The sequence below is a fragment of the Zasmidium cellare genome (assembly GCF_010093935.1).
Source record: "Zasmidium cellare ATCC 36951 unplaced genomic scaffold M409scaffold_9, whole genome shotgun sequence".
Lineage (NCBI taxonomy): Eukaryota > Fungi > Ascomycota > Dothideomycetes > Mycosphaerellales > Mycosphaerellaceae > Zasmidium > Zasmidium cellare.
This window is the reverse complement of record NW_022986953.1, coordinates 226,523-254,345: the sequence shown is the minus strand read 5'-3', so window position 1 is coordinate 254,345 and position 27,823 is coordinate 226,523. Positions and strand designations below refer to the sequence as shown.

Below are 27,823 nucleotides of genomic sequence, written 5' to 3'. Positions count from 1 at the left end.
ATGAACTAAGAGCTCTGAGGAGTCCAGATATGCTCAGTCTTCTGGCAAATTGCGATTTGAAGATGTCTCGTGCCCAGTCTGGACGAGGTGAGGTCGAAAAGTGCGGAAGGCGCTAGCACGTGAACCTTGACCACGACTTGTTTCACGCCGCCTGCGGCAGTTCCCCCGCCAATTGCACGGGCCTAGCTACGCCAAACTCAGTACTGCGTGGTCGAGACTCTTGCATCACACAATTCCCACATACTGTGCATCTCCACCGACTTTGCCTCTACGAATCCCCAGAACCACGAGATCTACGAACGAGCGTCGAACGCGACGACTCAGCTTCAATCCAGACACTGCGAATACCCACACCGAGACCGCTCTCACCCCACGCTGCTACCTGATAGCAGCCTGTAATCGCCGCCATGTCGAACACCGACTTCCTAGGACGCGCAATCGAGTCCGTCAAGAAAGCAATCGAATTCGACACAAACGGCGACTATGAAAAAGCGTACCAGGGCTACTACGCAGCACTCGAGCTGTTCATGCTGGCGCTCAAATGGGAGAAGAACGCCAAGTCAAAGGAGATGATACGGCAGAAAGCAGGCGAATACATGGAGCGAGCGGAGAAGCTGAAAAACCATCTATCAGAACAGGAAGGCAAGCGGAAACCCGCGGCGATGGGTGCTAACGGCAAGGCATCGAACGGAGCGGGGAAGGGCGAAGATAAGGACGACGATCAAGATCCGGAGAGTAAGAAGCTGAGGGGGGCGCTGGCGGGTGCGATTCTGACGGATAAGCCGAATATCAAGTGGGAGGATGTGGCGGGTTTGGAGGGAGCGAAAGAGGCGCTGAAGGAGGCGGTTATATTACCCATCAAGTTCCCGCATTTGTTTACTGGCAAGCGGCAGCCGTGGAAGGGGATATTGCTGTATGGACCGCCTGGAACAGGGAAATCATACTTGGCGAAGGCGGTTGCGACCGAGGCGAACAGCACGTTCTTCAGTGTCAGTTCGTCGGATCTGGTGTCGAAGTGGATGGGTGAATCAGAACGGTATGTGTTGATATCATTGTCTGGTAAGGATATGTGCTGACATGGTGCAGACTCGTCAAGCAACTCTTCAACCTGGCCCGCGAGAACAAACCCTCGATCATCTTCATCGACGAAATCGACGCGCTGTGTGGACCTCGAGGCGAAGGCGAATCAGAAGCGTCAAGACGTATCAAGACCGAATTGCTTGTACAAATGGACGGTGTGGGTAGGGACAGCAAAGGCGTGCTCATTCTCGGCGCAACGAACATCCCTTGGCAACTCGACGCAGCCATTCGAAGACGTTTCCAACGAAGAGTGCACATCTCGCTCCCTGACCAGCCTGCGCGAATGAAGATGTTTGAACTTGCGGTTGGATCGACACCTTGCGAGCTTAAAGCGGATGATTACAGAACACTAGCAAAATACTCGGAAGGCTACTCCGGAAGCGACATCTCCATTGCGGTACAAGATGCGTTGATGCAGCCTGTGCGGAAGATTCAGACGGCGACACACTACAAAAAGGTATGTGGAAGGAGATGTATGAGACTTCCACCTGCAATACTGACATCCTTCACAGGTCGAAGTTGATGGCAAAGAAATGCTCACCCCTTGCTCACCCGGCGACGAAGGCGCCATGGAAATGAACTGGACACAAGTCGAAACCGACCAACTCCTCGAGCCACCTTTGCAAGTAAAGGACTTCATCAAAGCCATCAAGGGCGCACGACCGACGGTCAGCGGAGAGGATCTCAAGAGGAACGAGGAATGGACCAAGGAATTCGGTAGTGAGGGTGCGTGAGAACGGCCGTTTGTAGCAGCATATGAGATGGCGTTTGAATGGCGAATGTGTTATGAGCGATGGAGTTACGACAGTAAGAACGCATTGGCTTATGAGATGTGGATGGCATTGCTTTTTGGTTTTGAAGATACAGATGCTTCCTGAATCGCTGTAGAGCATTTTGAGAGCCTCCTCCGTTCTTGAATTCATGCTTTGAAGAAGTCCGTCGTGAAGTTGAAGTTGTCAGTCTGTGATATGGCTCAGCTCCTCGTCTGTTCCTAACGTCTCTGCTGGGTACCTACGCACAATCCCCTGGTGATGAGTCTGTTGATTTGTTGCTGGGATGATGGAGCTTTGCTTAGCTACATCGCCTCCCGTGTGTCATTCTTTTCTTCAGGGGTTCTTCCGTGAGGGACATTGAAAGGCAGATGCTCTCCTTGCATTCGGACGTGAATCGTAACACCATGGCTGCGTTAGAACAAATTGCTGGACCTGGAACGCCAGCATTTTCTCGTCCGTTCAATCATCCGAGATACTCACAAGTCGCATGACGCGGCTACTGGAGTCCTCTCGATCTCGTCCTGAGCTACGCTTCGCCGCGCGCTCCGTTTCCTCCTTGAGCTCCCTCTTCCGCTTCTTGTTGCCGCAGATGACTCCAACCTCATGCTTGTGGTAGTCGCAGCAGCTGACACCAGTGGGAATCTTGCGAGAGACCTGCGTCGCTTGAGGCGCACATCTGGGCCTCAAGCGCGGCACGCGCTGCGTCGATGGCCGGTCGATGTCAACGAGAGCAGCAGCAGCTTCAAAAAGATCCTCCACCTTGCCATTGGTCCTCCGAAGCACCAACGCAGAGAGCAGTTCACCGAGAAAGACCTTGTGAGTCCTCTCTGATTTGAGCCCTACCGCTTTTGCCCAGACGTGCACGTCGACGAGGAACTTCCTGAGCGGCGAACCGGCGGGCGTGTGAGCGTATGCGAAGTGAATCGTGCCGTTGGTAGGCACCCATGCGTTGCTGTTCGCTTCGCCATCGTTGTATCGGGCCAGGATTGCGTCCAAAACGTCGTCTTGGAACGTCGAGTCTTCCAAATATTCTCCCAATAGGTACATAGCAAAGAAGCAAGAGTACTGGTCGAATGGAATTGGCTGGTTCTCCGCGCATATGTGTTCGGTTCTGATGCGGTTGGTCTTGATGTACTCGGCGTACAGGGTGAGTGTAATCCACTTGAACTGAAAGCTGGTTTCGGCTGTGGGGAGTTTGATGACGAGGGGCCAATTCTTGTCTTTGCTGTCTTTGCAGGCGGCTTTGAGGAACGGTGATCTCTCAGAGACCAATCGCCGGTGAAATGCCATTGGTGTCTGGTCGTCGTGAGCGATGATGAAGATGTAGTCTCTCGGCGTTGTCCTTGGGTCGACGACGTCTGCCATGTCGAGGAAGGCCGAGCGCAAGTTGTGTTGGTGAAGAGGAGAAGATGCCTACGAGGAATGACTTCCTTTATAGTGCACCATCATATGCTTGTAGGGCAGCCTTGAGCACTAATAAGGTAAGTGAAGCATGTGATTGAACGCTTGAACACTCACATGCAAACCTTCACATGTGCTTTTGGCTACTTACTACCGCGACAGCAGCCACAGACTGGCCTGCCATAGTCTTATCTCATAATTGAGAAAGTGTGATCATTCAAACAATGCTCTTCAGTATCATTGTCCTCATAGCGATTGTGATGTCGACCAAGACCTCATGCATCTGGTCCATCCGAACCGAACATAAACTCTTCCAAATCGACGTCTACATCCGGAACGGTTCTGTCCCATCCATCAGGAGGCACGTAATCGATGCCTTCAAAAGCTGCGGCGTAATTGCTGTTGTCTGTTCCAGTTGCAATGGCACTGTCGTCGCTCTGACCTTGTTGCCCCAGGGTGCCACCGTTGCTCTGAGGTTGCTGTTCGGGCGCGGTTCCGTGAGATTGTATGTGCTCCTGTACAGGCCTGGGCTTTTTGGGCCCCGAAGCTGCAGCGTGGTCATCCTTGTCCATCTCAAGTGGAATGGCACTGACGTTTCTGTGGCTTTCCTGCACTTGGGAGTCATGATTGCCCTGGAGGAGCAGTCTCAGCGCGACGCCGTGAGATTGTACATGGTGGAAGAGATCGTGCCCGTCGCTTGCCCAGGCTGCGGCGTGGTGGTTGCTCTCCGCGTGTGAAATAGTGGCAGCGTTGTTCCCTGGATCTTGCTGTATCATGGGGCCAGCACTATTCTGGCCTTGTTGGACGAGAGGGCCGTCGATGCTTGGATATTGTTGAATGTCAAAGCCACCACCGCTTTGACCCTGTTGCCGCGTAAACGCATCAATGTCTTGATCTTGCTGCACCAGAGGGCCATCGTCCCCCTGAATTTGCTGGGATGTGGAGCGATCGTTGCCGTTGCCTTGCTCTTCCCGCACATTCGGCTGAGATTGATCCTCGCCTTGGGTTGGCAGTGCGTCGTGCTCTTCTTCTTCCTTCATCTCTTCCGCGCTCTTCTTGTGCGGACACGGATAATCCGGCGGGTGGCAATGATACTTGCAGACGCTGACGTGGCGAAACCCACCTGGGCCTACCAGTCTTGGGTTCTCAGTTACAGACGCAAGCTGGATGGAAACAGATGCATTAGCAACTCGTGAGATGCATGGAACAAACATCTGTACTCTCGTTGGGTTGAGACATACCATTCGGAACAGAAAGGGTTTCGACGGCCCCGTGAAAGTCGGTCCTCTGTGCGGCGGTGGCTTTCCTTCGAAGAAGCAAAGACCGCCCAGCAGCAGCTCGAGCGTGCTGGTATCCAGCCGGTCTCTCTCGGCCTTGGCCCAGGTGGAAATCGCTCCTGGTCTGTAAGCTTCGTTGAAGTTGTAACCAGCGCAAAGCCTCTGGAGCAGTACGTACGACGGGATGGTGCCTTCGCCACGCGACACAGAGTCAATGTAGGCGGTCATGATGCTATTAGTTGCAGCATCCTTGGCGTCGAGGTCTCGTAGCTCTTCTGCGAACTGGTATAGTTTGATCAGGCGATGAAGCTCCCTCGCGAAAGATGGCGTTGTTCCTGAATCTTTGCAGCCGACTTCTCTGCGGTAGACCCATCTCAAATATGTCAAGAATGTCGTCGACGAAACAGGTGGCATGTGTAAAACCAGTCGATGGGGTAACATAATCCCTCCTGCCACATGCTGCTTGAAACGATGTGACCGTCTATGGAGCATCGAAAGTTCCATATGGTGAATGAACTGTCCATCCTCAACGACGAACTTGACCATGTGAGGTTGGTTGCCGATGCTAGTAGTCGTGTCAGTTTCGGCGCGTGGGATATCATGGGTTGCCTCACTTGAAGCCTACGTTCCAATCTACACGGTAATCTCTGGCGTCTGCCATTTGACCCTGCGAGTAAATGTGCCGAGAAAACGATGTTGTGTGAAGTTATCGGATCATACTGCCAACATCAGACTGCATTCATACATGTAGGAAGGCACCGAAAGCGATCAGTATTGCAGCAATATGTACCTACCTAATCGCTCACATTGCCGCTTCCCTCACTGTCGTCCACCTCACCAACCTGAAATACTCTTTCCATCGAATCATTGAAAAGCAGCGGCCCCCAAACCTCGTCCTCCCTGGCCTTGCCTTTACGGCTCAGCTTTTTGCCCTTGCCCTCACTGTAATTGTCGAAAAACTCTTCATACGTCATGATCACTTGATCTCTGACGGCAGCGACGAGGGTCTCTCTTGTCCTCACATCGTCGACGAACTCCTCCAGCTTGGCACGAAGGGCAGGCACGTCCTTCTCGGCCAGACCACGCACCGTTCGGACCGCTTTCAATGGGTCGAATTCAGTCTTTTGTTGGGCGACCGTGACGGGCTCCACAGGCGCGGTAATGTGACTGGCATAGCCGTTGACGAAGTCGTTGATAACTGTCCTGAGACGCCCGTCAAGCTCAGCTTTGGCATCAAGCATGTTCTCCACAACTTTAGGAAGCAGGCCACCTCCAACAGCACCGCTTACGAGGCGCATCCAAGATGCAGGGTTCCAGAGATTGCCACGATCGCGCAGTTCGTAGAACGTATTCGTCACTGAAGAGAAGTCAAACTCCACCTCTGGCGGAATGAACTCAATGTCAAAGGCAACAATCTGCTGCTTGAGGTGTAGCAAATGGATGATGAGGAACAGTTGACCGTCTTCCGTGCTCTTTTTGGACCCGACTTGTTGGCTTGCATAGATCAGAGACGCGATCGTAGAATGCACGATTCGATGTGCCAGATCATCGAAGACAGTGCTGTTGACCAGACGGTAGATCCTACGCAGTAGCCAGATGGCTTTGCGTAGGGTGGGGTACCAATGCCGGCTTGCTGGGGTTGTTGTCTCGGCGGTGAGCTGCTTGCTGAACATACTCTCGCCGTCGTCGGCGTCGTCTTCGACTGCTGGTGTCTTGGGCACGGGTGTACTGGGCAGTGAAGGATTCCGCTTGCCTGAGAGCACTGGCCCTTTCTTGGCTCCATTTGCGCCTGTCGTAGCAGCCTTTGGCGAGAAGTGAAGATCCTCAGCTTTCGGCTTGTAGTTCTCGATACCGTCTCTCAGCACATTGAGAGCCAGAAATACAAGCCTTGTCTGGGCATCTTCTAGTGCAGGCTGCACTAAACTCGCAAAGTCCAGCTTCCTGCCAAGAGACCGTCCGTTGATCGATGGACTCATCAGCGCATTCTCAGGGTCGTCTTCCTCTTCAGAATCAAGCTCCATGTATCGACCTTGAATCATTGCACACAAATCACAGAGCTTTTCAAGTTTGGTCTCATGAATGATGCGCGGTCGGAGGTAGTCGAACATCGGATCAAGTAGGCTCTCGAGGAACTCGTATAGCGCGCCATCAGTTTCGAACCATTCGAACCACAGGTCATACTCATCCAGAGCAATGCCTCGAACGAAGCTTAAACTTGTCTTCGCAAAAGCTACCACATCTGCTTGTCGTGGTGTTGCCGCAAGCTCGGCCATCTTCTTGGCCACCAGGGGTAAGATGAGTCGACCTCGGGTAGCAGCATAGGATTGGTACAGTTCGCGGAGTAGACTGAGATATTCTGGCTCTCGTCCAGCATCGACATCCTCCGGTGTAGGTACGGCTCGCTTTTGTATTTCCAGACCAAGTGCCTTCAGCTCAGGGGCGGGTACTCGAAACTTGGCGTACAGCAATGCTGAATGAGTCGTGTCCTTGAGCTGGCCACTTTGGATACGCTTGCTAATATCTGCAGCAATCTCACCAAGAGACTTGGTAAAGTGATGACGAATCAGAGTCAATCCTCGTGTCAAAAGCAATCGATATCGGCTGCGATAAGTGGCGGACTCTTTGTGTTTTGGATGCGATTCCATGTACGCCAAGCAGTTGTCGAGATTGGAGAGCATCTCCGGAAAGTCTTTGCCCTTGACCAGGTTTGCGGCACCTGGAGCATTGAGTCGTCGGGTCATTGGCTCAAGATACTTATAGTACTGGACATTCTCGTCCAGGGCATCTGCAAGAGAGGTCAGGCGCCTCTGCTCATTTATGAGCGATTCGCATTGCTGCCGGAAAGCGTCTGTTTGTGCCTCAACAGCTTTGAAAGAGCTTGACAACGCCGACAACACTGACAGGGTGTCTGTGGTCGAAGTGAGCAAGCCCTCGAGATGAGAGTCGGAAAGCTCCAGCTGTTCCTGGTAGGTCTGGTATCCCCAATGGCTCTGATCCAACAATTCATCCTCAAGAGCCTCAAACTCGCTCTCGAATTCCAACTCAGCGCTACCAACATGCTGTGTATCCTGTCGTAGATCCAAGCTCTTCTTCCTCTCCAATGCTGCCTCCTTCGTGTACGTATTCACGGCGTGATAGAAGTCGCTGTAGCTCTGCGCACGCCTGGCCACCGTGGCTGTGGGTGGACCGCTCCATGCATCCTCATCCTCAGCGACCTCCTGAATGGGCTCTATCGCCACATCAGCCTTCTCCTCCGCCTGGGACACGATCAGAACAGTATGGGCAAGGGGCGCAGGGCCGGCTTACGGGCTGTTGCAGCAGCGATGCTCGCCGCTGATGCTGGGGCTTGTCTCTCGTCGCTGTGGTGGCGGACACCGAGGTGAGGGTATGGAACCACGCATCGTCCATGGCGGGCGTGCTGGGGTCAATCCGGTTACGAGCCTCGCCGAATCGCTCCTGACGCTCCGGACATGCGTGGGTGAATGAGGTCGAGTTGCCAAGCCTCGAAGCTGTCTCATGCGGTGATCCTCTACAACCTCGTCATGTGGTCTATCGTCAAGGGAATGGTAGTATTGTATCGCAAGACGCCTTGTACCCGCGTGTCATACCTCCGGCGGTTCGCCCATGGACAATATGTATATGGAGGTGATCAGAAGACGAGTGGGAGGCGTTGCCTTTCTTCCCCACGACTTTCCAGTATGACGATGGCTGTCAATATGGCGATACTTTGGCGCAGATACAACGAGGACAGCTACAGAAGAGGACGAATGCAGTACAGTCTGATCCGATTGTCAGTCTACACCCAGTCACAGGCGCACCAAGGCTACCCCCACGATCTCGTCACAGCTTCTTCACCCCGAGTCACAGGAGTCAACCCAAAACCAACCCTCTCTGATGTGCTCGGGCCAGCAACCGGATGAAGAGCCCGAAACTCAAAAAGCTAAAGACGACTTCATGCTCTGTCCTGTTTCGACTTCACGCCTTCATCACTTGGCCGATGAGCCACGCCGGTCTCTCCTCCGAAGCCATGCGATCTAGAGCGAACGAGCCATGAGTCTCGATCACAGACGCTACTCTCAATCTGCCATGGCCTTCAAGACACCGTTGCACGACATGATGTTCGAAAAGAGGCGTCGCCGCGAATGGATAATGATCCGGTTCTGGGTTCTTCACAGCCGCCCGCAGGGTGCCAGCTCTGACCAGCGAGCCTGACGCACAGCCGGCCACCACAGCGACTTTTGTTGACGGCGGCCCGAGAACTCGGTCGGGCTCACTGCTCTCCTCCAAGCCCCGATCTACCCCGGAACGCCGCGATGCGCATCTCCGGTGTGTTTACGACTGATCGATGGCTGGACCGCGCCATCACACTCTACGCACGCGAGCGGACAGCCACTTTGATAATTTTCGACAAGTCACTTGTCATGTCTGGTCAGATCATTTGACGAGCAATATTGTAACGATCCAGGACCCACGTGCCTATCGATTTTGAGACCCTAGTTCTCCATGTGGGACTTTGCTCATGCACGTCTGTAGACGGCGACGCCACTGCCAGCATCTGCTGGGAGGTCCCTCGAGACAGCTGCTCACCACATCCCTTGACCACACATAGTACTGTCACTGTGGGCTTGGAGGTGGCTCTGCAGGGACATCCACGCTTTTCAAGCGCCTATCCTATCAAACGGGAGCTCTCACCGTTCAAGTAATGCAGTGTGCCAGTTGTTGCGTTTGCTTGCCGGGGTGCTCGCCACGATAAAGACGGGATCAAGAGGCAGTATGATTTCGCGCTAACAGACATGTACAGCACGGAGCCGTTCAATTGTCAACCGTGCTTGGGACAGATTCAAAGCATATGCATGGCGGCCATCTATGCACCAACGTATCAGCTTGATGCGTTGAAGCTCCCGAGCAACGCCATTTCCGGGCTCGTGGCAAACATTCAAAAGAGCGATGTGTCCCATGTGCTCCTCTCAAACCGCAACGCTCCTCGGGGTGAGGTCTTCTAATTGCATTGCCGTTCAGTCGCTTCCTTCAAACCTCTGTGCTGCATCTTTCTTTGCTATCGACACAGCATCTACCATCGTTTCTGCTTGGGAGTGGCCGCTGTCTTTTCACTTGTGGTGGATATCTGCTCAACATGTCTGCAACTTCTGCCTCGAATAGAAGCAACGGACAATATTTCCTTGTCATTGAAGGCGTGAGCTATACACATGCGACGGTGGAACGCAAGCTAATGAGAATCAGCTTCCCAAGCGGTACACATGGCAAGACCTCAAGGATCTCATTCGCTGCAAAGCAAACCACGGCATTTGGACAGAGATAACGCTCTGGCCAAACGGTCAGCCAAGTGGCAAAGGTCATGCGCGGGTGCAGAGGCAAGATGAGGCATACAAGCTCTACAGTACGCTACGGTATCTGGAGAAGATGAGAGGGCAGGTTTCTAACGTTGAACAGGATGGCTCACGGAGAACGTGGTCGAGAATCGAAACCTCAGAGTCCACCTATGGGACATCAGCAACGGCCCGGCCATGTTTGTGCAATGCAACTGTGGCCTCAGCCCACAATTACATCCTCCGAGCACACAGATTGCACAGATGGCACTGCGACCTGGATGGCAAAGCTTCTACCCGTACCCATCGCCGCCAATGGCTGCTATGCCTCCAGCTGCGCCCATGCCTATCCCGCAACCACCTCAACAACCGATACAGTCGCCACAACAGCAGCTCATGGCAGCCATGGCTGCAATGAATCTAAACCCAGAAAACCAAACCCACGTTGAACAATTCCGGCACTATTACGCCCGCCAAGCGCAAGCAGCACAGATGCAACAGCAGCAACAAGCAATGCAATACCCCGTCTACACCAGAAACGCTGCTACCGGCCCACCCATCAACACCGCCAACGGCGTGGTAAGAGTCGAGGCACGAGGGATATTCGTCTCTGGCCTAAACTTCAAAGCCCGCACCCGCGACGTCGAAGCCTACTTCAGCAAAGTCGGCGACATCGTCAAGTGCGAAGTCCAAAAGGACCCCCAGACCGGCAAATCCAAAGGCAACGCCACGATCAAATACGCCTCCGCCGAAGCAGCGCAAAGGGCCCTTCGAACTTTTGATGGCACTCCTTTCATGCAAATGACGCTCCACGTCCGTTTCGACAAGGATCAGACGCCGATCACATCCCCGCCTGCTGCAGGTACTAGCAGCCAACCGGCTCGCAGCAGCAACGAACCGACGATTGTGAACGGGAGCGCACAGGTGCGTCAAGAAGCGTGATGTTCCTCCTTGTGCCCAGTCCTTCCTCCCTTTCCATGTGTCACAATGAGAAGTGCTTTCAGCGTTGCGTCGTTCAAAGAGGAACAGCTACTGAGTGCTAGGTGCACGAAAAGGCCCGCAAGGACAGCGTCATCTCGACATGTGGTTGATCCATGCATGCAAAACGCCGTCGTCGGTCAGCATGCACGCAGCACATGCTCAACAACCACGCCCGTCCGCTCACCCACCCCGCTCACACGACCGCTTTCGAGCGTGCTGCTACATACATACAACCTGGAGGGCGCTGTGCAGTGAGCACACAGCACGACGGCGGACCGACAGCTCATTCTCCTGCATGCTGGCAGCGAATCACTGGTTTGGGGGTTCTTGATTTTGGCGGCAGTGGCGTTGAGGACATGCATGCTTGTGATGCACAGGCGTCTGGGGTCTGGACGGCTAGCTATCGGGAGGGTTGTCGAGAACATGAATATGGCGTCAAGGGAGGAAGGGTGGTGTTGGGAACGTACATACACCAACCAAAAGTTGTAATGGTAATGCTCACTGACGAAAATATGTCTCATGTCATGTTCGTTCATTATTCTTGTGCTTGTGCTTATCGTGAACGTAGCTACCCGCTGTCAAAAGTCCACCCCCTTCGTGCAACCCGAGGTCGTGATCATGCCACTGCTCCAAAAGGCCCACGTCTTTCTGCATCGCTGCAGAGGTTTCCCCGCCTCCCCAGACTGGAGCAGACAACTCCGTCTCTCCGTTTCTTCCAGCTGCTTTCTCCGTCTCGGCCTTGCAATCTATTTCATCGCACGGCAACTGACGGCCACCGAGCTCCTCCGCCAGCCAAACGCACCTCGGCGGAGTTCCTCCTCCCTGCCACCAGAACAGGCAATCCAAGGACGAAGTGGAAAATAAAAAGCCAGCCAGCGATTGGAATACATGTTGTTACCGACGCCCTGGTTACGCGGAGTTAGCCGCCACCACGCGGCGCTCACGAGCTAGCGCGTTATGAGCACCTGGTCCAGACAAGTCGCCAACGTCGATGAGAGCTCCATCTCTCGCTTCGGGGACACATTTCCGTGTAATAGAGAGGCTTCGCTTTCTCCTCGAGACGATGGTTATCGATGCCATGCCTTTTGGAGTCTTGTAATCGGCTTGCTGCAAGCTCTCCGCAATCATAGACTTATCTCGCATCCAGAGCGACGTTCGAATTGATTACTTCTTGGCTGAACATGGGTCGTTGTCTGATATACTGCATGGGTCGGGTTGCTCTGCTGGGACAGGATACAGCACTACTAGCCGCATATGCCCGCACTCGACGAGCTTCATCCCTGAAAACACATTGTTCTAGCCCGCCTCCCCATGGCACCGTGGCGCCTCTCTGTCTCTGCTGCCGCACGCGACAAGGGAATGGGACTGTGTCGGTGGCGTCTGCGTACCACAGGCTGTCCGGCCCTTCTGATCCATCCGCTTAGTTCTGTCTGCTCGTCGCCCGATACGTGAAACCTGTTCCAGTGGGCGGGCGAGATATATGAAATCTTGTCGCATTCGCACACCTGCGTCGTTTGGGGCGTGTGATGAGATGAGATTGCTCGTGCACACTTTCTCCGGTTACTCTTTCCTAATCGATGGGCTTGCCACGTGCTTTGGATGCGGAGGTTGGAAATGTTACTGATCGCATTGGCGTATGTGGTTCACTATCGATGTCCGTGGACTACAGGTGGCCCGTCTCGCGCTTGTGAGGTGTCCACCTAGCACCCTGGAAGACCTGGCATCAACAAGAAAAGGGCCGGTTGCTCGGGACGCAGGGTCTGGGCCTTCGATGGTGGTTGTTTTTAACTTTGGTTTGCACGGAACCGAGATGAATGTTCCAACTGCTTGGAAGCGACGAAAAAGAAGTCGCAGGGCGGATACGTACGTATACTGTAGCGCAGTGTTGGCGCGTTGAGGAACATGCAGAATACAACTTCCGCATCGGACAGGAATCGCTGGCGTACGTGCATTGTCAGTGGTCAAGCCAAAACCGCTGCTCTGTTGGCCGGTATCCTGGCGGAGGTTCAGCCAATCGATCTCACATAGATGCTGCTGGGTCTGCATGAGGGTGGCGGCGTATCGGCATGTATGGCGCCTGGATTTTTGTAGGGGTGTTGCGCCAGTCTCGAGCCCTCACGCCGCACGACGTGTCGGCACGTAGTGCGAGTCCAGAACGGCCGCAATGCAGTCGCTATAGCATCTACCCTCTTAGGCGTGAAAGCCGTTGATTGAAAGCGGCCAACCGCCGTAGATTTTTTGAAAGACTGTGACAAAAAGGGAAGGTGACAAGAGCGAAGAGAACGTGCCGTGTTGCATTGCCGGTAGTCGTGCTGCAAGTTATCGATAGCCTGGATCGCACGAGGTGAACGGGGTGGACATTCTTGATGCTGTCTGAACAGGACCATGAACGATACTGCAGGACGGCCATGTGAAGCCCTCAATTGGTGCCCTGCCTTCCTTCAGCCAGTGCAGCATTTTGGTGGTCATGATGATGATGGCAAGCGGGTGCTTGCAATGCTCGCCGGTACAGTATGGATGCGCACATTTGCATGCATATGCTGGATTGACGAGCTCTTCAACCTGGTCTGGAGAATCGGCATTAGTTTGCCACGGGTTGCGCAGCCCATCGTCGCACAGAACCAGATTTGCTATTGCTGCGGTAATGCATATCGTGAGACCATCCTTTCCCCTCAAACGACTGGTAGCGGACGATAAGTCAATGCGGAGTCGACATCTAGATGAGCTGGATCAGCACCGAAACAGCTTTCGTTCATGTGAAGCTGCAAAGGAGTAATTCATTTCCGCCAAAGAACGCTCTCGCTGTGAAAGGGTCTCGAAGGCGTAGAACAACAGCTTCGCGATGTTGTACAGCATCCGACATTCGGGAGAGACGCGGCACAGACTAGACTTCGCATGTGTAGTAGAGCAGGTAACGAGAAAGTTGGATTGTGGCGAGCGACGACATCTACTATGTCTTCAGGGTTTCCGCCATGCCCACTCCTCGCACTCGAAGTTGGCATAGCACCTGAACTCGTTGCTCAATCCTTTGCTGTGTTCTGGGTCGAAATCTGTCGTCCGAGTTCCGATCTTGCTGTACAGCCTGAGTATGGTCGACTCCATGCGCTCACCGGTGCAAGAGATGAAGCGAAGGCCGTCATCACCTTCATTGGACCACTTCTTCGCAAGAAATCGTACTGTGAGGGCCGCTTTCGTCTGACAGTCTTCAGACAAGAACGGTGGGTCACATATGATGCGATCAAACTTTCCCTTGAGTTCATTCGGCAGGCGCAGAGGTTGCTGAAAGTCGTAGAACTGAAAATCGGAGCCTACCACTTCGAACCGCCTGTCGTACTCCAACAAGCACAGCTGTGGCGTGGTCGTTGGGTCTTGGTCTGCCAGAATGTTTCGCAACGCCACGTATGCGCTGGGAGCAGACACAACAGCGATCGCCGAATCCTTGGTACAACCTTTCAAGAGCTGCCGCGCGAGGAGGTTGGCAGTCGATTCAGTGTACCAGAACTGGGAGACGTTCCAGTCCTCGCCAAATAAGTCCATGCTGAGCTTCCCGTCGCCGGTGGCTTTGAACACGTCCTCTGACTGCGTCTTCAAGTCTTCGAACTGCTTTGCTCTGGCGTCTTTCTCACGGTTGAACTCTTCCAGCAAGGCTAACGTGTCCGCGGGCAGTCGTCTATGATGGTAAGTCGAATGTCGAAACTCTCAAGCCGTCCAGCGTACATGTCATCGTCCTCTGCTTGCATTTTTGATGATGTGCACCCTCACAAGTTCCCGCTCTGAGGGCATCGACAGCGTCCGTGACGTAGTGACGATTTTCTGATCTTTGCTGCGAGGCAGGTCGAAGCACAATGGAATCGCGACTCAAATTTAGTCTGGTGGCTGAGTAAGACCCACGTGATTCCGGCGTTTAGCCTCCGTCTCCAGAGTTGACGACTTCCGTGATGGCCACCTCCAACTGACTACATCCTGCGACCGCCACACCAACACCCCCTCTTCACGCCGACCACAACCACCTTTACGGCCCCGCGCATTTGAACAGAGCATACATCACGACTGGCACACCCACTACACTCCGTCGCCAGAGCCATGAGCTCTCAGCGCTACGAGCGGGTACGTAATAGCCGCCGCCTGACCATGGACTCCTCGAGCGGTGGAATGTCCGCAAACATATGGCAGACAGCTGACATGGCATAAACTCAGATCACGACAGATGATAGCGACGATCATGTAACAGGCCCATCGCCGGCCGCCATCCCCAACTCGCCACCGCCCTCCTTCCGCTCCCGAGCCTCGTCGCGCCGACCATCGCGGGATGAAGCTCAGCAGAACGAGGAAGAACGAGATCTTGACGATGCATTTGACGCTCCCTCCGACGACGATGACGACGACGATGTTCGAGACCGGAGGCGATTAATTGTGACCAGCGACAATACCACGGGTACACAAGATGCAGCGCAGGCCAGCAGTGCGCTGAGGCCAGATGGACCACAACGACAAGTCACGCAATTGCCTGATTTCACGCCCCAAGCATCAAGTGGAAGAGTTATCGGGAACAGCGCGAACGATGGAGTGTGGGCGAACCTGAGTGCAAAGCCGCGGGCTGGAGAGGACGTTGACGAGAAGCCACCGACCTACGAACAGGCTGCGGCAGATGCGACACCACCATACTGGGAGACGACCGTCCTGTCGCCATACGCCACAATAGGCAACCCAGACGATGTGTTCGTTGATGGCCTGCTCGTTGGCTCACTCTTCTCGTTCATCTGGAACGCACTGATCTCGATGTCCTTCCAGCTGATCGGTTTCCTGCTCACTTACCTTTTACACACGACCCACGCCGCAAAGCATGGTTCTCGAGCAGGCTTGGGGATTACTCTCGTTCAGTACGGCTTTCAGATGAGATATGCTGCTTCCATGCCCGGACCAGGGGAACCAGCAGGACCTGGAAACGGCGCACCAATGGACGGCATACCCGATGACCCCAATTCACACGACTTCGACCCCAGCGAAGTAGCCGGTGGTGACGCTGCAGCAGCGGCCGTCGGCGGCATATCCACGAGCGAGTGGCTCTCATATGTTTTGATGATTGTTGGCTGGTTCATATTGATTCGAGCAGTTTCAGACTTTATGAAAGCTCGGAGGCAAGAGGCGCTTGTACGATCATCGCCCGATCGAGGACTGGGCGTTGCGGTCGTCGCCGAGAATGAGCGGCCTGAGACTAGCGTTTGAGAGCGATTATGGTTATGGTACGGGACACATGGGGCAATGAACTGGGCATGGAGTTATCGTGGCGTTTCTTGTTTACTGAGTGATGGGGAATGTGCGCATGTCGCTAATGTGCTGCGTTGATTGTTTGAATCACACTTCTACCCTTCCTACTTCGACCACGATGGTCAAGAGGGTATCACGTTCAAAGTACCCATACCCATACGTCGAGGAATTTTGTTGTATAGGCAATGCGCGAGAGATGCATTCCCTTCCAAAGGTCATGATAGTACAAAGTACAAGAGTACGAGTCTCGTCTTTCTCTTATAACACTTCCATTTCCAACGTCCATCCACTTTCTCCTCTCTAAAAGTCCCAAGTAATCCATTCCCTCTTCGGCGGAACCTCCGGCATAATCCCATCCTTGAACGTCGCATTCATCGCCACAAACTCATACAGACTCTTCAGCGTCTCGCCCAGCTGGCCCTCGTACACGTCCGGCGACGCAGCTTCCGCGTACGAAGCGTCCTTGGCTTCGGGGGCGCCTGTGGGGAACCAGATGCGGATTTTCTTGGTCGCGGAGGGGTCTTTTGGGGTGGGCGCGGGGACTAGGTAGTAGGTGAGGTTGTTGCCTTCTTGGAGGACACGGTGGCCTTTCCAGGTTTGGGGGATGGACTTTTGGCCGCTGGGTTGGGCTGCGGCGGTGCCGAATCCGCCTGTGTTGTTGGTTGTTGTGCCGAAACCTCCTGTGGTGTTGGAGGATGTGCCAAAATCTCCTGTGGGATTTGATGCGGCGCCGAAGCCGGTTGATGGTCCTGTGGGTTGTGATGGGGCGCCGAAGGGGCTTGATGTTGTGGGTTTGCTTGGAGCGCCGAAGGAACTTGATGTCGCTGGCTGGTTGGATGCGGTGCCGAATGGACTGGAGGTCGTGGGTTTGTTTGCTATGGCGAAAGGACTTGAAGTGGTGGGTTGGGTTGCTGTAGCGAAGGGGGAGGGCTTGCTGGCACCGAATGCTGAGCCTCCTGATTGTGGTGGCGCGTTCTGTGCAGCTTGAGCGAAGGGTGATGGTTTGGCAGCACCGAAAGCCGAGGGTTGACCAAATGCTGAGCCACCTGTTTGTCCACCGCCGAATGCTGATGGTTGTGTTGGAGGTGTTGCTTGCGACGGTTGGCCGAATGTTGAAGTTGTTTGTGATGGTTGCGATGGCTGGCCGAATGGCGAAGACGTCTGTGCTGGTTGTCCAAACGCTCCTGGTTGACTCGGTGCCCCAAATGCTGGCTTCGCCGCTGAACCAAAGTCTGACTGTCCGAACGCCGGCTGCAAAGACTGACCAGGTTGAGATGCCTGCCCAAATGCTGCTGGCTTCTGAGCACCTCCAAAAGGACTACTTGCTGCAGGTGTCGAGGCCTGACCGAAAGCAGGACTGCCACCTCCCAGCTTAGAGGCCTGTCCAAATCCACCAGCGCCTCCCATCTGAGACGCCTGGCCAAACGCAGAGCCACTCCCAAGGCTTGAGCTTTGCCCGAAGGCTGAGCCACTTCCAAGACTTGAGCTTTGCCCAAAGGCTGAGCCTTGACCGGCTGGTGTAGGTGCTCCAAATGCCAGTTTGGGTGTGCTCAGTGAAGAAGGCTGTCCAAAGGCACTCGTCGTGTTCGTGCCCCCGCCGCCAAATGCTGAAGTCTGTCCAAAACCACCCGTCTGGGACTGCGATTGCGATATCTGAGAGAGACCGGGCTTGTTGACCCAGGGGAAGTTCTGCGTCGGCTTGATCTCCATGTCGGTACGGTTAGGGTGGTGGTTCTGTCCATCTATCACATAGTTTCTGGCTGCCTCGAGACCACTGAGAATGGTTTGGGCTTGTTGCTGGGATTGGCTGATGAGCTGATTCTCCTGGCTGATCTACATGACTGTTAGCGAATGACCGTTCGCAGTGTCGGCTTTGACGCACGTATTCGTCCCCCTTGCCGTTTGCTCGAGCCAGATAACATTGGACTCGCATCTCTTCAGGACTGATCTCGAGCGGTCCTTCGATCAGCTGCCGTGGAGGGTTCCTGCCGGGTGCGTATGATGAAAGCGGCCATTGGGGGCGATTGCCATCGTGATTGATGTGCGTGAGGTCGAGTCTGATTTCATCGGTCGTGATGTTGCCGTATCTCGAATGTCATCAGCAGGAAGTGCGAGTTCGAATAGGACACTTGAACTCACTGATCTCCTTTCGAATTGGATTGGCCTGCCTTCACGTAAGTATTTGGCCATCTGCTGTTGCGGTACGCCATGATGTGGAAGATGTTTGAGGTTATGATGGGGTGACACTGTCGAAAAGTGTTTTTGAAGTGCTGTTTGAGACAAGGCGTTCGCGGCTTTGCTGCCGCAGCCCGTGAAGAAAGGATCACTCACCAAAAGCATCTGATCTACCTCTCCCGCCATTCTGAAGCGGCGCGAAGCGATTTGAAGCTGGCTGGTTTCTGGGATGTTCATTCTTGCAGTTATCTATTCTCGACTTAGTATCCTGCTACATACATCGCCCATCGCCGCCGTACCTCCAAATCTGCAGTTTCCCTGCAGGAAGAACTTGCAAACAACCATCTTGTTAGCGGAGAGGTTGCTGCTACGTTCTACCGCATCATCCGGTAAGTCGTGACCATGCGCTCGACAGACTCTTTGGAGAGATGTCCAGATTCCTGCTTTGACGTCGACGCTCTCCGTTCTAGACCAGTACTTGTCTGCGCGTGGCGCTTTGAGGTGTCGACAGGAGCGGGATCCGTTGGGGAACAAAGAAAGACGAGCGCGTCAGGACATGTCAGGGCCGATGTGCTTTTGAATGACGTGCATTCACTTGTGTTGCAGGCGAGAGCAGTTGGTGAAGGTGTGGGTTGTCGGCATGGTTCGTCTCGTCTCGGCAGGGAAATGTGGTTCACGCGCACGTGCCACTCGCATTGAGCTTGGCCTGATGCGACGACCTACCTCCTAAGAAGATGTTGGGACGAAGCGAAGCCATTCAACACCGGCATCATGGCCGACAGGTTGCTAGCCATCGTCATCTACTCTCCGCAGCGAACGACCGATTTCTCCATCGCCTAAAACGACATTCTCTCTCCAGACGGCCACGCTGCTCTGCCGCCCCCAATCGCACCTCCGCTGCCCGCCTCCTTCTTGCGAGAGCCTCCTCCGTCCTCCATCTGCGACTGCGCGCGGGACATGATCAAATCGCTTCATGCACCCCGTCTCCGTCCTCACTTTTGGCATCTTTCTAGCTGGCTACATCACTGCGCGCTGGGATCTGGTTACTCGGCTGTACGAGCTAGCCATCTTCGCCTGGGATCACGGTGTCATTGTATGCTCATCTTCAATCCCACAGCGGAATCGCTCACTGATATGACCAGACGCGCGCTGCTAAGGGTTGCGCCGTTCTATCCATCTTCTTCCTCATCGTCTGCATCCCCATTGAGCGCATAGCTGCGCGCGAAGCCGAGCTTGTCAGTTTGCGAAGTGCGTTCGCGACGAAGAGCATTTGGTCTAACAGGCGCCAGCACCCACGCACGCGAGACGCTGGCATATCCGCTCGAGAACAGTTGAGGCGACGCGGCTCGTTCTAGCAAGAAGCTCTCCGCGATGGGAGCATGACCACCCGCAACCATGGTCTGATGCGCATATTCTGGCCTTCTGATGCGCCGAGGGATACAATACCTGGGGTTCTGGTGGGATGGAGGAATTCAGATCTGGATATCCTCGTAGTGGGTGTCCTGCAGGGAGTAGAGGTGGGTACTCATGTAACTTCTAGCCCACAGGCTGACACAATTCAGGCGCGAAATGTTGAGCATGCGTTGCGCGTGCAACACCTCTTTCGAGGCAGCCCTTACTCTGTCGAGAAGATCGTTCAGCACTGTGGTGGCAAGCCATTGCAGGTGCTGGGCACGTTGAATGCCAACTACACGGTTGCAGCGTTCGATCCCAAGCTCCTCTCGCTGCACACAGTGCTCAGAAGCACCACTCCTCAAGTCGACTGCCCTCCAGATACCGCCATCACCTTCCAGATGATCATGTTCGATAGGCCAGATCCAAAGCGAATGCAATATTTCTCGCTCACGCCGATCTCACTTGCCCTCGAAGACAAGCCAGGTGCTTTTGGCAGCGTACCACCTTTCGATACCATCGACAAGGAAGAGGAGCGCGAAAAGAAGAGGAGGGAGAAGCTGGTGGAGAAGCTGAAGCAACACACAGTCATACACTACCCGCGGACCCAAAAGGAGCTGGCACTTCAAGATATCGTCGTGCAGATCAATTGCTCGGCTGAGCTTGATGCTCTGATGCAACAGAACATTCACCTGGTCGGGCAACGGACGAAGCGAACATTAAGTGTCAGTGAAAGAGTTGTAGAGTCGGCGACCAACATCTGGGATTTCATCATACTCTGGTCGAAGCAAACACTGAAAGAACATGTCTGGCCGTTTGCATCTCAGGTCCTTATCATCTACTTGATGGGCATTCGAATAGCAGCCGAAGGCCTACTTTTGTTCTTGGATTGGAGACCACTGGGAAGCGCTGCGCTCAAGGACGTCTCAGCTACAGCACAGCAGCTGGACATACGACTGCAGCAATTCTGCTATTGGCCAGACCAATACATCACCCTTAACAAAAGACGAAGTGACTGGGAGAGCATCACGAACAGCCATCCTGATTACATCCGCTTTTTCAACAGCTTGTGGCTCGTGGCGAACGATGTCATTATAGGCATTGCGCTGGGTTCCTACATCATTGAGAATGTGGACTTTGTGGCTACCCGCATGGACAGTATCATGAGCACGTACTCGATTGAAGGGTTGCAGCGGACGCTCACATGGCTCATGGACTATCCTGCTGGGCTGAAGCTCAACAACGAACTGGCGCAATTCCTCGGAGATCTGTTCCTGTGGGTCATCGACTACTGGAATGGTTGTATGTCCCAGCTCCGACCGTTCTTGCCATTCGTGATCCGCCTCATTGGAATGTCGAGCTTTGCTGGCGCCAGTCTTCCGATATCGATGTTTTCGGACCTCTTGTCGCTGCTCACCATCCACGTCTACTCTTTCTATATCGCATCAGCTCGGATATACAACTGGCAGCTCACGATTATAATTTCGCTCTTCCACCTGTTCCGAGGGAAGAAGCGAAATGTTTTGCGGAACCGCATCGACAGCTGCGACTACGATCTGGACCAACTGCTCTTGGGCACGATCTTGTTTACTCTGCTGTTCTTCCTGCTCCCTACAGTCGCGGTCTTCTATGCGACATTTGCTGGAGCTAGGATGGCAATCATCGCTCTCAAGGCCGCTCTGGACACATGGCTCGCTTGTTTGAACCACTTTCCGCTCTTCGCACTCATGTTACGGATCAAGGACTCTCGGCGTTTACCAGGCGGGATTCGATTTGAACTGCAAGATACCCCTGCTGCATTGATTTCTGCGTCATCATCTTCTCGACAACTGGCTTCGGCACCAGTCTCGTACATCAAGCTGAAGGTTAGTCACATACTGCCCTGCCAACGTTGGACTCTTACTGACTTCGTATCTAGTCCATTCCGTTACCTCTTTCACAAACCTTCTCCCAATACGCCCAACTCGGCCACCGTCTCCGCAAACACTATATCTCGCCACGAGTCTTTCTCTGCCTCGTCTCCGGGCAATTCATCCCTCCAATTCATAGGAAGAATCTGTACAGCCTGCAGTATAGCATGCTACCTGTACAGAGGGCCACGATTGGAGAGTTGTGGCAGTTATTGACGCGGGAGAGGAAGTCTGAGGGAGTTGGCGCCTTTGCGCATACGAACGGCCATGTTGCGTCTTTGCCTCCTGGTAAGAAGGGTGGGAGTGGGAAGTTGAAAGGGGCGAATGGGTATTGGTGGAGTAGATAGGCTGGTGAGATGCAGTCCATGAATTGGAAAGTAATGTTAATACTCCACATGACAATTCTTGATGACCGTTTGTCATCGTGCACCTCGCAAACTCGCAGGACGACCAGATGGTAAACGAAATCTTGGTGGATGTATCAAGACTTTTGGCATACTATAGGCTATTGTACAATACACCACAGTGCGTAAAGGATTATACTGGCTTTCGGAGTCTGACGCCACACCACAAGACGGGCGCGAGATTTGTCGCGCAGTCGAAGGTGAAGAGGCTGATGAACCAGAGCACGACGAGGACGGGTATGGGTGCGAGGAGGATCTCGGTTCGAATGAGGAAGGGCAGAGCTGTGAAGCGAGTTAGCGGAAGTGGTGCATGACGAGTATCTATCGAATGACATGCCGTTGTAGCCCAAGAATGTGATGACGAAGTAGTAGCTCAGCGCGAGCAGGTACATCGTGTTGCCGAAGAAGTTGGAGACCCAGTAGTCTTGTTTGATGAGTGGCATGAGGAGGAATTGGAGGACGTAGAGGAAGACCCAGACGGGGAGGAAGGCGCGGATTGAGACCTTGGATATTGTCAGTATGTGAGGAAAGTCCCAACAGTTCTGCAGTCACTCACGTCGAAGCAATAGCCAAACTCCAGGCCATCTTCACCGCCCACTGGTGGCCCAAACAGGCCTTGCCTCTTTTTGCCCAGGACTCGGCCAACGAGGAAGAACATTGCTGTTGAGACCAGGAGTGAAGTGCCGAGAAAGTGGCCGAGTACAAAGGCGAATGCAACTGAGATGGTCCTGCCGAAGCCATTCGCGTATGCCAATCCCCAGGCGAGTCCAGTCAGTGCCAGAAAAAGGGAGAGCAGATATGAGAAAGCCGGATCTGCCCGATGGTAGGTGTTTTTGGTTTGTTTCTGCGTGGCGATGTCAATATGCTGGGTTTCGTGGTAGGAAGTAGTAGTCTCCTTACGTGGTAATAGATATTCCTGAAGACTTTCTTCGGAGCGATTATAAGATATGTCATTTCCCAGACTGCCTATAGCTATGGTCAGGTAATTGTCATTCTGCGGTCGAACGGGGGGCTTACTGTTTCAAAGTCCATGGATGTGAACTTGAATAGTCTGCGGAAGAAGGGCGGTATCCGCATGCTGTGACCTCTTCGTTGCGTTGACGACATCTCAGAGAATCGCTAGAGGCTTGCAATGTCTGCTGAAGGGACGAGGAGATGGGAATTGCTGATGTCGCGTGGTCACAGGAGCATCCCTTATGCGATTTCCCTGGTCCGGATTCCTTGGTTCTGATGGAATAAAGACAGCGGTTTCGTGTCGATGATGCTTCCGACCTCAAGTTTATCGTCTCGGTTACCTCGCAAGCAGCAAATGTCACCCCAAAGTATGATGTGGCATCTTCTTTGACGTGAGGTTTGCAGGCAGCGGACTTGTCTGGCCGGTGTGCTGTGATTGGCTTGCCAAGCGACGAGGTCCGAGCTTCCGAGCCGAACATGACTTCTTTGCTCCCTCCGCCAGCTGCTCTGCAACTACCAACAACACCACCACCGATCCGCGACTTCTTCCTTCTCCATCCAATACCCCTCTGCCAATCTCACAAACAGTGCTTGCGACTCATTCCCACTTACCAGCGCCGACGGCATTGTCCACACCGTGCTCCGCGTGTGACTTCACGTGTTCGCAGACTGCAGCTCCGGTGTCATACCACAGCTCGCCAGCTGTCAACCGCACTCAGCCCTTGAGTGCGCCTCGGGCGCCGGTCGCCATCATGGCAGACGAGTATGACCCGCTCGACCCGCCGACCTTTGACGCAGCCGCCGAGGACGAAGAAGCCTACGACCCGACCGAGTATGAGAACTACGAACAGCAAGACGCCGGCGACGAAGACGATGACTACGACCCCTCGAGCTTCAACTTCGGCGGCGACGGCTCAGACCAGCAACCCACCCCCACAGAGCCAGCCCCCGCAGCTCAGGAATCTCCCGCCCCAGTCGAGAAGGCCCCAAAGCCACAGCAAAAAGTCGCCGGATTCATAGTGGAAGAGAGTGATGATGAGCAAGACGAGAGCGCGCCACCACCGTCGCAACTCAACGGCACGGCTGGTGCGCACTCTGGTCTCGGCGCGGTGGCAGCCTCTGAGGCGCAGGATGTATCGTTAAGTAGTGCACCACAAGACACTGCTACTTCTAGCACAAGTCTCAATGGGTCCACCACTGTTCATGTCCCTGCATCTACTTCTCCATCACTTCCTGATCCCTCAATTCAGCAACCTCTTCCAGAACAGGGTAAGACCATTTCGCCAGTCGCATCGGCTCAGGCGTCTATCGCTCCAACTCCGCAACCTCCAGTATCCGCAGTTGCTGCAGCTCCTGCTCCGCCCACAACCCAGACGAATGGCGCCACTTCACAACCACCGGCGAGACTCCCACATGACAAAGTCGGACAGCTCGAGGATCGTATCAAGGACGACCCCAAGGGCGATACTGATGCCTGGATGACTCTCATCGACCATTACACCGACAAGGGCCAGTATGACCAGGTCAGAAATGTGTACGATCGCTTTGTCTCAGTCTTTCGAAAATCGGTACGTCTTACAATTCCTACCTTGACTAACTCAGGCAACGGCTTCAGCAGCTAGCTACCGCTCTAGCTCGGCTTTCCGAGTCAAATTGCTGACGTATTGCAGGCTTCGATTTGGAAGAAGCGTATCCTGATGGAGAGAGAGCTGGATGAGCGTGACAAAGTGGTCTCGCTGCTCGCGGCTTGTGTCACAACAGTCCCGAACGTCGACCTCTTCAAAATCTACCTCGATCATGTGCGCCGAGTCATGCCACTTCTGAATGATGATGGCAACAACCTCGCCACCATTGACCAGGCTTTCAGTCTGGCATTCGAGAACATCGGGACCGACCCAGACGCCGGTATCATCTATCACGACTACATCGAGTTCTTGCAAGAGACACCTGGCACTGTCGGCGGCTCATCGGTCAAGGATGGACAAAAGGTCGATCGTCTCCGTGCAGCATACCAGCGCGCCATTCGAGTACCTCATTCAGAGTCTGTCAAGTCGTGGAAAGAGTACGAGGCTTTCGAAATGGGACTACACAAGGCTACCGGACGAAAGCACATTCAAGAGCAGAGCCCCTTCTATGTCGAATCACGCAAGGCGAAGGTCCAACTTGACCAGAAGATTGAAGGCCTCGATCGCCAATCTCTCCCTCGCTTGCCTCCGATCTACGGCTGTGCTGGCGAGGAGGAATTTGGCACGCAGGTGGAGAAGTGGCGAGGTTGGATTGCATGGGAGAGAGACGAGGATCCACTGGTTCTGAAAGGCACAGAAGACGCTGTATGGCGACAGCGTGTCCTGTACGCCTACCAACAAGCCACGATGTCGTTGTACTTCTACCCAGACATTTGGTTTGAAGCAGCGTCTTGGTGCTTTGCGCAAGGTGACGTCGGCTCGTTGTCAAAGTCAGGCGAACAATTCCTCGAGCAGGGCATTCTTGCAAACCCAGAGTCGGTTCTACTTGCGATGATGAAAGCGGATCGTGTGGAGAGTAGTCTGGACTCCGGAAACACAGACGAGATCCTCTTACGAAACGGTGACAGGCTCGATGTTCCATACGAAGCCCTGCACACCGCACTGTACGCTGTTAGGAATAAGATGCTGGAGAAGGACAAGAAAGCTGTGGCACAGATTCACGACTACTTTGCCTCTTTACCAGCAGAAGACGATGCGATGCAGACTCAGGAGGATGGTGACGATGAAGACGCATCAGAGCAGAGGGCGCAGACACGCGACGAGCAGAAGAGGGCTCAGCTTGATGCTGTCAAAGCCGCCTCAACAAGCCAGCTGGACATACTCAAGCGCACCATCTCATACGTGTGGGTCGCAAAGATGCGAGCCTTTCGCCGTGTGCAGGGTCAAGGCCAACCGCAAAAGAAGGGTGGACCGCCGGCGGTCAAGGGTTTGAGAGGAATCTTCCAGGAAGCTCGTCCGCGTGGCTTCATCTCCAGCGATGTCTACATTGCATCGGCGTTGATCGAGTGGAACACCTACCGAGACACTTCGGCAGGGAAGATCTTTGACCGAGGCTTGAAGCTCTTCCCAACCGATGAGATCTTCATTCTCGAATACGTGAAGCATCTGGTAGCCGAAGGTGATATCACGAATGCTCGGGTCGTGTTTGAGTCCACCATCTCCAAAATCACCAATTCTGCCGACTTCACTCAAGAACAGAAGAGAGACAAGTGCCGGCTGCTCCTCGTGTTCATGCACGACTACGAGAGCAAGTATGGTGACCTTGCTCAGATCCACCGCCTGGAGAAGCGCATGGCAGACATGTACCCAGAAGAGCCCGATGTCATGCGCTTCAGCAACCGCTTCTCGCTTCCTACGTTCGACGCAATGCACGCCCAAATCCTTCTCAGCCCAACTCAAGCGCAGCCCAAGACCGAGGTGCCCATCATCGTTGCACCTCCTGAGGCCATGGCGTCGATTGAAGAGCGAATGAGTCCAAAAGCACCCGAGATTCTCCTTGGACCAAATGGTCCTTACGTCGCCAGCCCCAAGCGCCCTCTCGAAGACTCCGACACAGACACGCCTCAACGCAAGTTCATGCGCGCCGAGTCGCCCCTCAAAGGTGCCGCTGGCGTACGCATGCAAGGCAAGGCCACTACCACTGGCGGCGCGAGCGGTGGTTTCGCGACCAAGACCTTCGTGCCAGCCAACGTCGCCGCCGCACAAGCTCCCGCGCCTCCTAGTCCGCTACCACCCATCATCGACTGGTTCTTGCGCATCCTGCCAAACGCGGCTGCCTACAACGGCGTCCGCTTCGACCCGGGCAAGTTGGTGCAGTTCATGCCGACCGTCAACCCGCAGAACGCGAGGCGATAGGATGGTCCGCGGCCCGTGTGGCAAGGCGGTCGACAGGATCTACCTTCCTTGTTCGCCTACCTTTCCGGCTTGGGCATTTCGTGTTGAAGGATGAGACTATGAGGATATTACTTTTTCGACGAGCGAGTTGATTAAGTCTGGGTGAGCATGCATGGTTGTTTTGAATTGCGGCCGCCCTGGGATGTTACTGGTTGGTTCTGCGGGATTCATCGATGAATAAGGGCAGGCAGGCAGGCAGGCTTTTTGATTTTGTACATTAGCGGCATCGGGACTCCTTTAGGTAGCGTACCAATTGTCTGATGCGATTTCTCTGATGCAGTCTTCCTTTCTTTCTATATCACGTTCGCCAGTCGTTTGAAAGTTTTGTCTTGGAGTTCTTAAGCCTCAGAGTGTTCCGTACTGCCTGATTCATTACTATCCCGCAAACATTGCAGTCTCACTTAAATTCGATGATATGGCAAAATGGAATGTAGGACGCAGAACGTTCTTCAGTATTTGATAAGTATTCCCTTGATGTTTTCAAAGATTGCATGTCCGAAAGTCTGGCATTAACGACCGATCGTTACCGTATCTTGCTAATATACCAAAGCAAGGCCCAAAGAACTTCGTCCCGAGAGATGAAGATGGATACGTCGAAGACATAACTCCCAACTATCCTTGTGGTGGCAGATGTGGTTCCCTCTCCATTAGAGCAACCGTTTACGAGATCGGGATGCTTTTTACGTGGCGTAGTCGACATAGAAATGTATGGCTTGGAGATGTGGGACCGTCGTTGTTTTCCAAACTCCGAGTTTCTTGAGATTTCAACAATTTATCTTCACGGGGATTCGATAGGAGGTCGGATACGTCGAATTGGGGAGGTGTTGGGAACCTGTTTAACAAATTGGTTGATGTCATTGTTAGGGGTCTTGGTAGGACCTTGAGCGGGATGGAATCTGGTTGGTAGGCTTCAGTCGCACTCCTCGGAGTTTCCAACCCGTCAGAGAGTGGGCAGAGGTGC

At 53.9% G+C, this 27,823-nt stretch overlaps 11 protein-coding genes across 11 annotated transcripts; 5 read left to right on the top strand and 6 right to left on the bottom strand.

The window, feature by feature from the left end:
• Positions 1-407: 407 nt before the first annotated feature.
• Positions 408-1,814, top strand: M409DRAFT_64683 (uncharacterized protein; the record flags this gene model as incomplete). The annotated part of the gene is made up of 3 exons (XM_033816184.1): positions 408-1,036; positions 1,087-1,537; positions 1,593-1,814. 3 exons carry the CDS (start codon positions 408-410, stop codon positions 1,812-1,814), a joined length of 1,302 nt encoding a protein of 433 aa, XP_033670488.1.
• A 498-nt stretch (positions 1,815-2,312) lies between these two features.
• On the bottom strand, positions 2,313-3,218 carry M409DRAFT_20011 (uncharacterized protein; the record flags this gene model as incomplete). The annotated part of the gene is made up of 1 exon (XM_033805188.1): positions 2,313-3,218. One exon carries the CDS (start codon positions 3,216-3,218, stop codon positions 2,313-2,315), a length of 906 nt encoding a protein of 301 aa, XP_033670487.1.
• Positions 3,219-3,529: 311 nt separating this feature from the next.
• Positions 3,530-5,192, bottom strand: M409DRAFT_20010 (uncharacterized protein; the record flags this gene model as incomplete). Its single annotated transcript, XM_033805187.1, has 3 exons — positions 3,530-4,417; positions 4,496-5,096; positions 5,146-5,192. The coding sequence occupies 3 exons, from the start codon at positions 5,190-5,192 to the stop codon at positions 3,530-3,532; spliced, it is 1,536 nt and encodes a 511-aa protein (XP_033670486.1).
• A 133-nt stretch (positions 5,193-5,325) lies between these two features.
• M409DRAFT_64682 (uncharacterized protein) lies at positions 5,326-7,939 on the bottom strand (the record flags this gene model as incomplete). Its single annotated transcript, XM_033816183.1, has 2 exons — positions 5,326-7,788; positions 7,838-7,939. 2 exons carry the CDS (start codon positions 7,937-7,939, stop codon positions 5,326-5,328), a joined length of 2,565 nt encoding a protein of 854 aa, XP_033670485.1.
• Positions 7,940-9,665: 1,726 nt separating this feature from the next.
• M409DRAFT_20008 (uncharacterized protein) lies at positions 9,666-10,800 on the top strand (the record flags this gene model as incomplete). Its single annotated transcript, XM_033805186.1, has 3 exons — positions 9,666-9,725; positions 9,773-9,929; positions 9,983-10,800. 3 exons carry the CDS (start codon positions 9,666-9,668, stop codon positions 10,798-10,800), a joined length of 1,035 nt encoding a protein of 344 aa, XP_033670484.1.
• Positions 10,801-13,797: 2,997 nt separating this feature from the next.
• On the bottom strand, positions 13,798-14,579 carry M409DRAFT_52125 (uncharacterized protein; the record flags this gene model as incomplete). The annotated part of the gene is made up of 2 exons (XM_033811996.1): positions 13,798-14,509; positions 14,557-14,579. 2 exons carry the CDS (start codon positions 14,577-14,579, stop codon positions 13,798-13,800), a joined length of 735 nt encoding a protein of 244 aa, XP_033670483.1.
• A 343-nt stretch (positions 14,580-14,922) lies between these two features.
• Positions 14,923-16,065, top strand: M409DRAFT_64680 (uncharacterized protein; the record flags this gene model as incomplete). Its single annotated transcript, XM_033816182.1, has 2 exons — positions 14,923-14,946; positions 15,037-16,065. The coding sequence occupies 2 exons, from the start codon at positions 14,923-14,925 to the stop codon at positions 16,063-16,065; spliced, it is 1,053 nt and encodes a 350-aa protein (XP_033670482.1).
• A 342-nt stretch (positions 16,066-16,407) lies between these two features.
• M409DRAFT_52123 (uncharacterized protein) lies at positions 16,408-18,317 on the bottom strand (the record flags this gene model as incomplete). The annotated part of the gene is made up of 4 exons (XM_033811995.1): positions 16,408-17,432; positions 17,619-17,940; positions 17,990-18,194; positions 18,247-18,317. The coding sequence occupies 4 exons, from the start codon at positions 18,315-18,317 to the stop codon at positions 16,408-16,410; spliced, it is 1,623 nt and encodes a 540-aa protein (XP_033670481.1).
• Positions 18,318-19,255: 938 nt separating this feature from the next.
• On the top strand, positions 19,256-21,931 carry M409DRAFT_64678 (uncharacterized protein; the record flags this gene model as incomplete). The annotated part of the gene is made up of 5 exons (XM_033816181.1): positions 19,256-19,375; positions 19,425-19,517; positions 19,638-19,799; positions 19,845-21,539; positions 21,593-21,931. 5 exons carry the CDS (start codon positions 19,256-19,258, stop codon positions 21,929-21,931), a joined length of 2,409 nt encoding a protein of 802 aa, XP_033670480.1.
• A 190-nt stretch (positions 21,932-22,121) lies between these two features.
• Positions 22,122-23,095, bottom strand: M409DRAFT_64677 (uncharacterized protein; the record flags this gene model as incomplete). The annotated part of the gene is made up of 5 exons (XM_033816180.1): positions 22,122-22,270; positions 22,326-22,491; positions 22,545-22,832; positions 22,889-22,954; positions 23,006-23,095. 5 exons carry the CDS (start codon positions 23,093-23,095, stop codon positions 22,122-22,124), a joined length of 759 nt encoding a protein of 252 aa, XP_033670479.1.
• A 599-nt stretch (positions 23,096-23,694) lies between these two features.
• Positions 23,695-26,823, top strand: M409DRAFT_20002 (uncharacterized protein; the record flags this gene model as incomplete). Its single annotated transcript, XM_033805185.1, has 2 exons — positions 23,695-24,510; positions 24,613-26,823. 2 exons carry the CDS (start codon positions 23,695-23,697, stop codon positions 26,821-26,823), a joined length of 3,027 nt encoding a protein of 1,008 aa, XP_033670478.1.
• Positions 26,824-27,823: the final 1,000 nt, after the last annotated feature.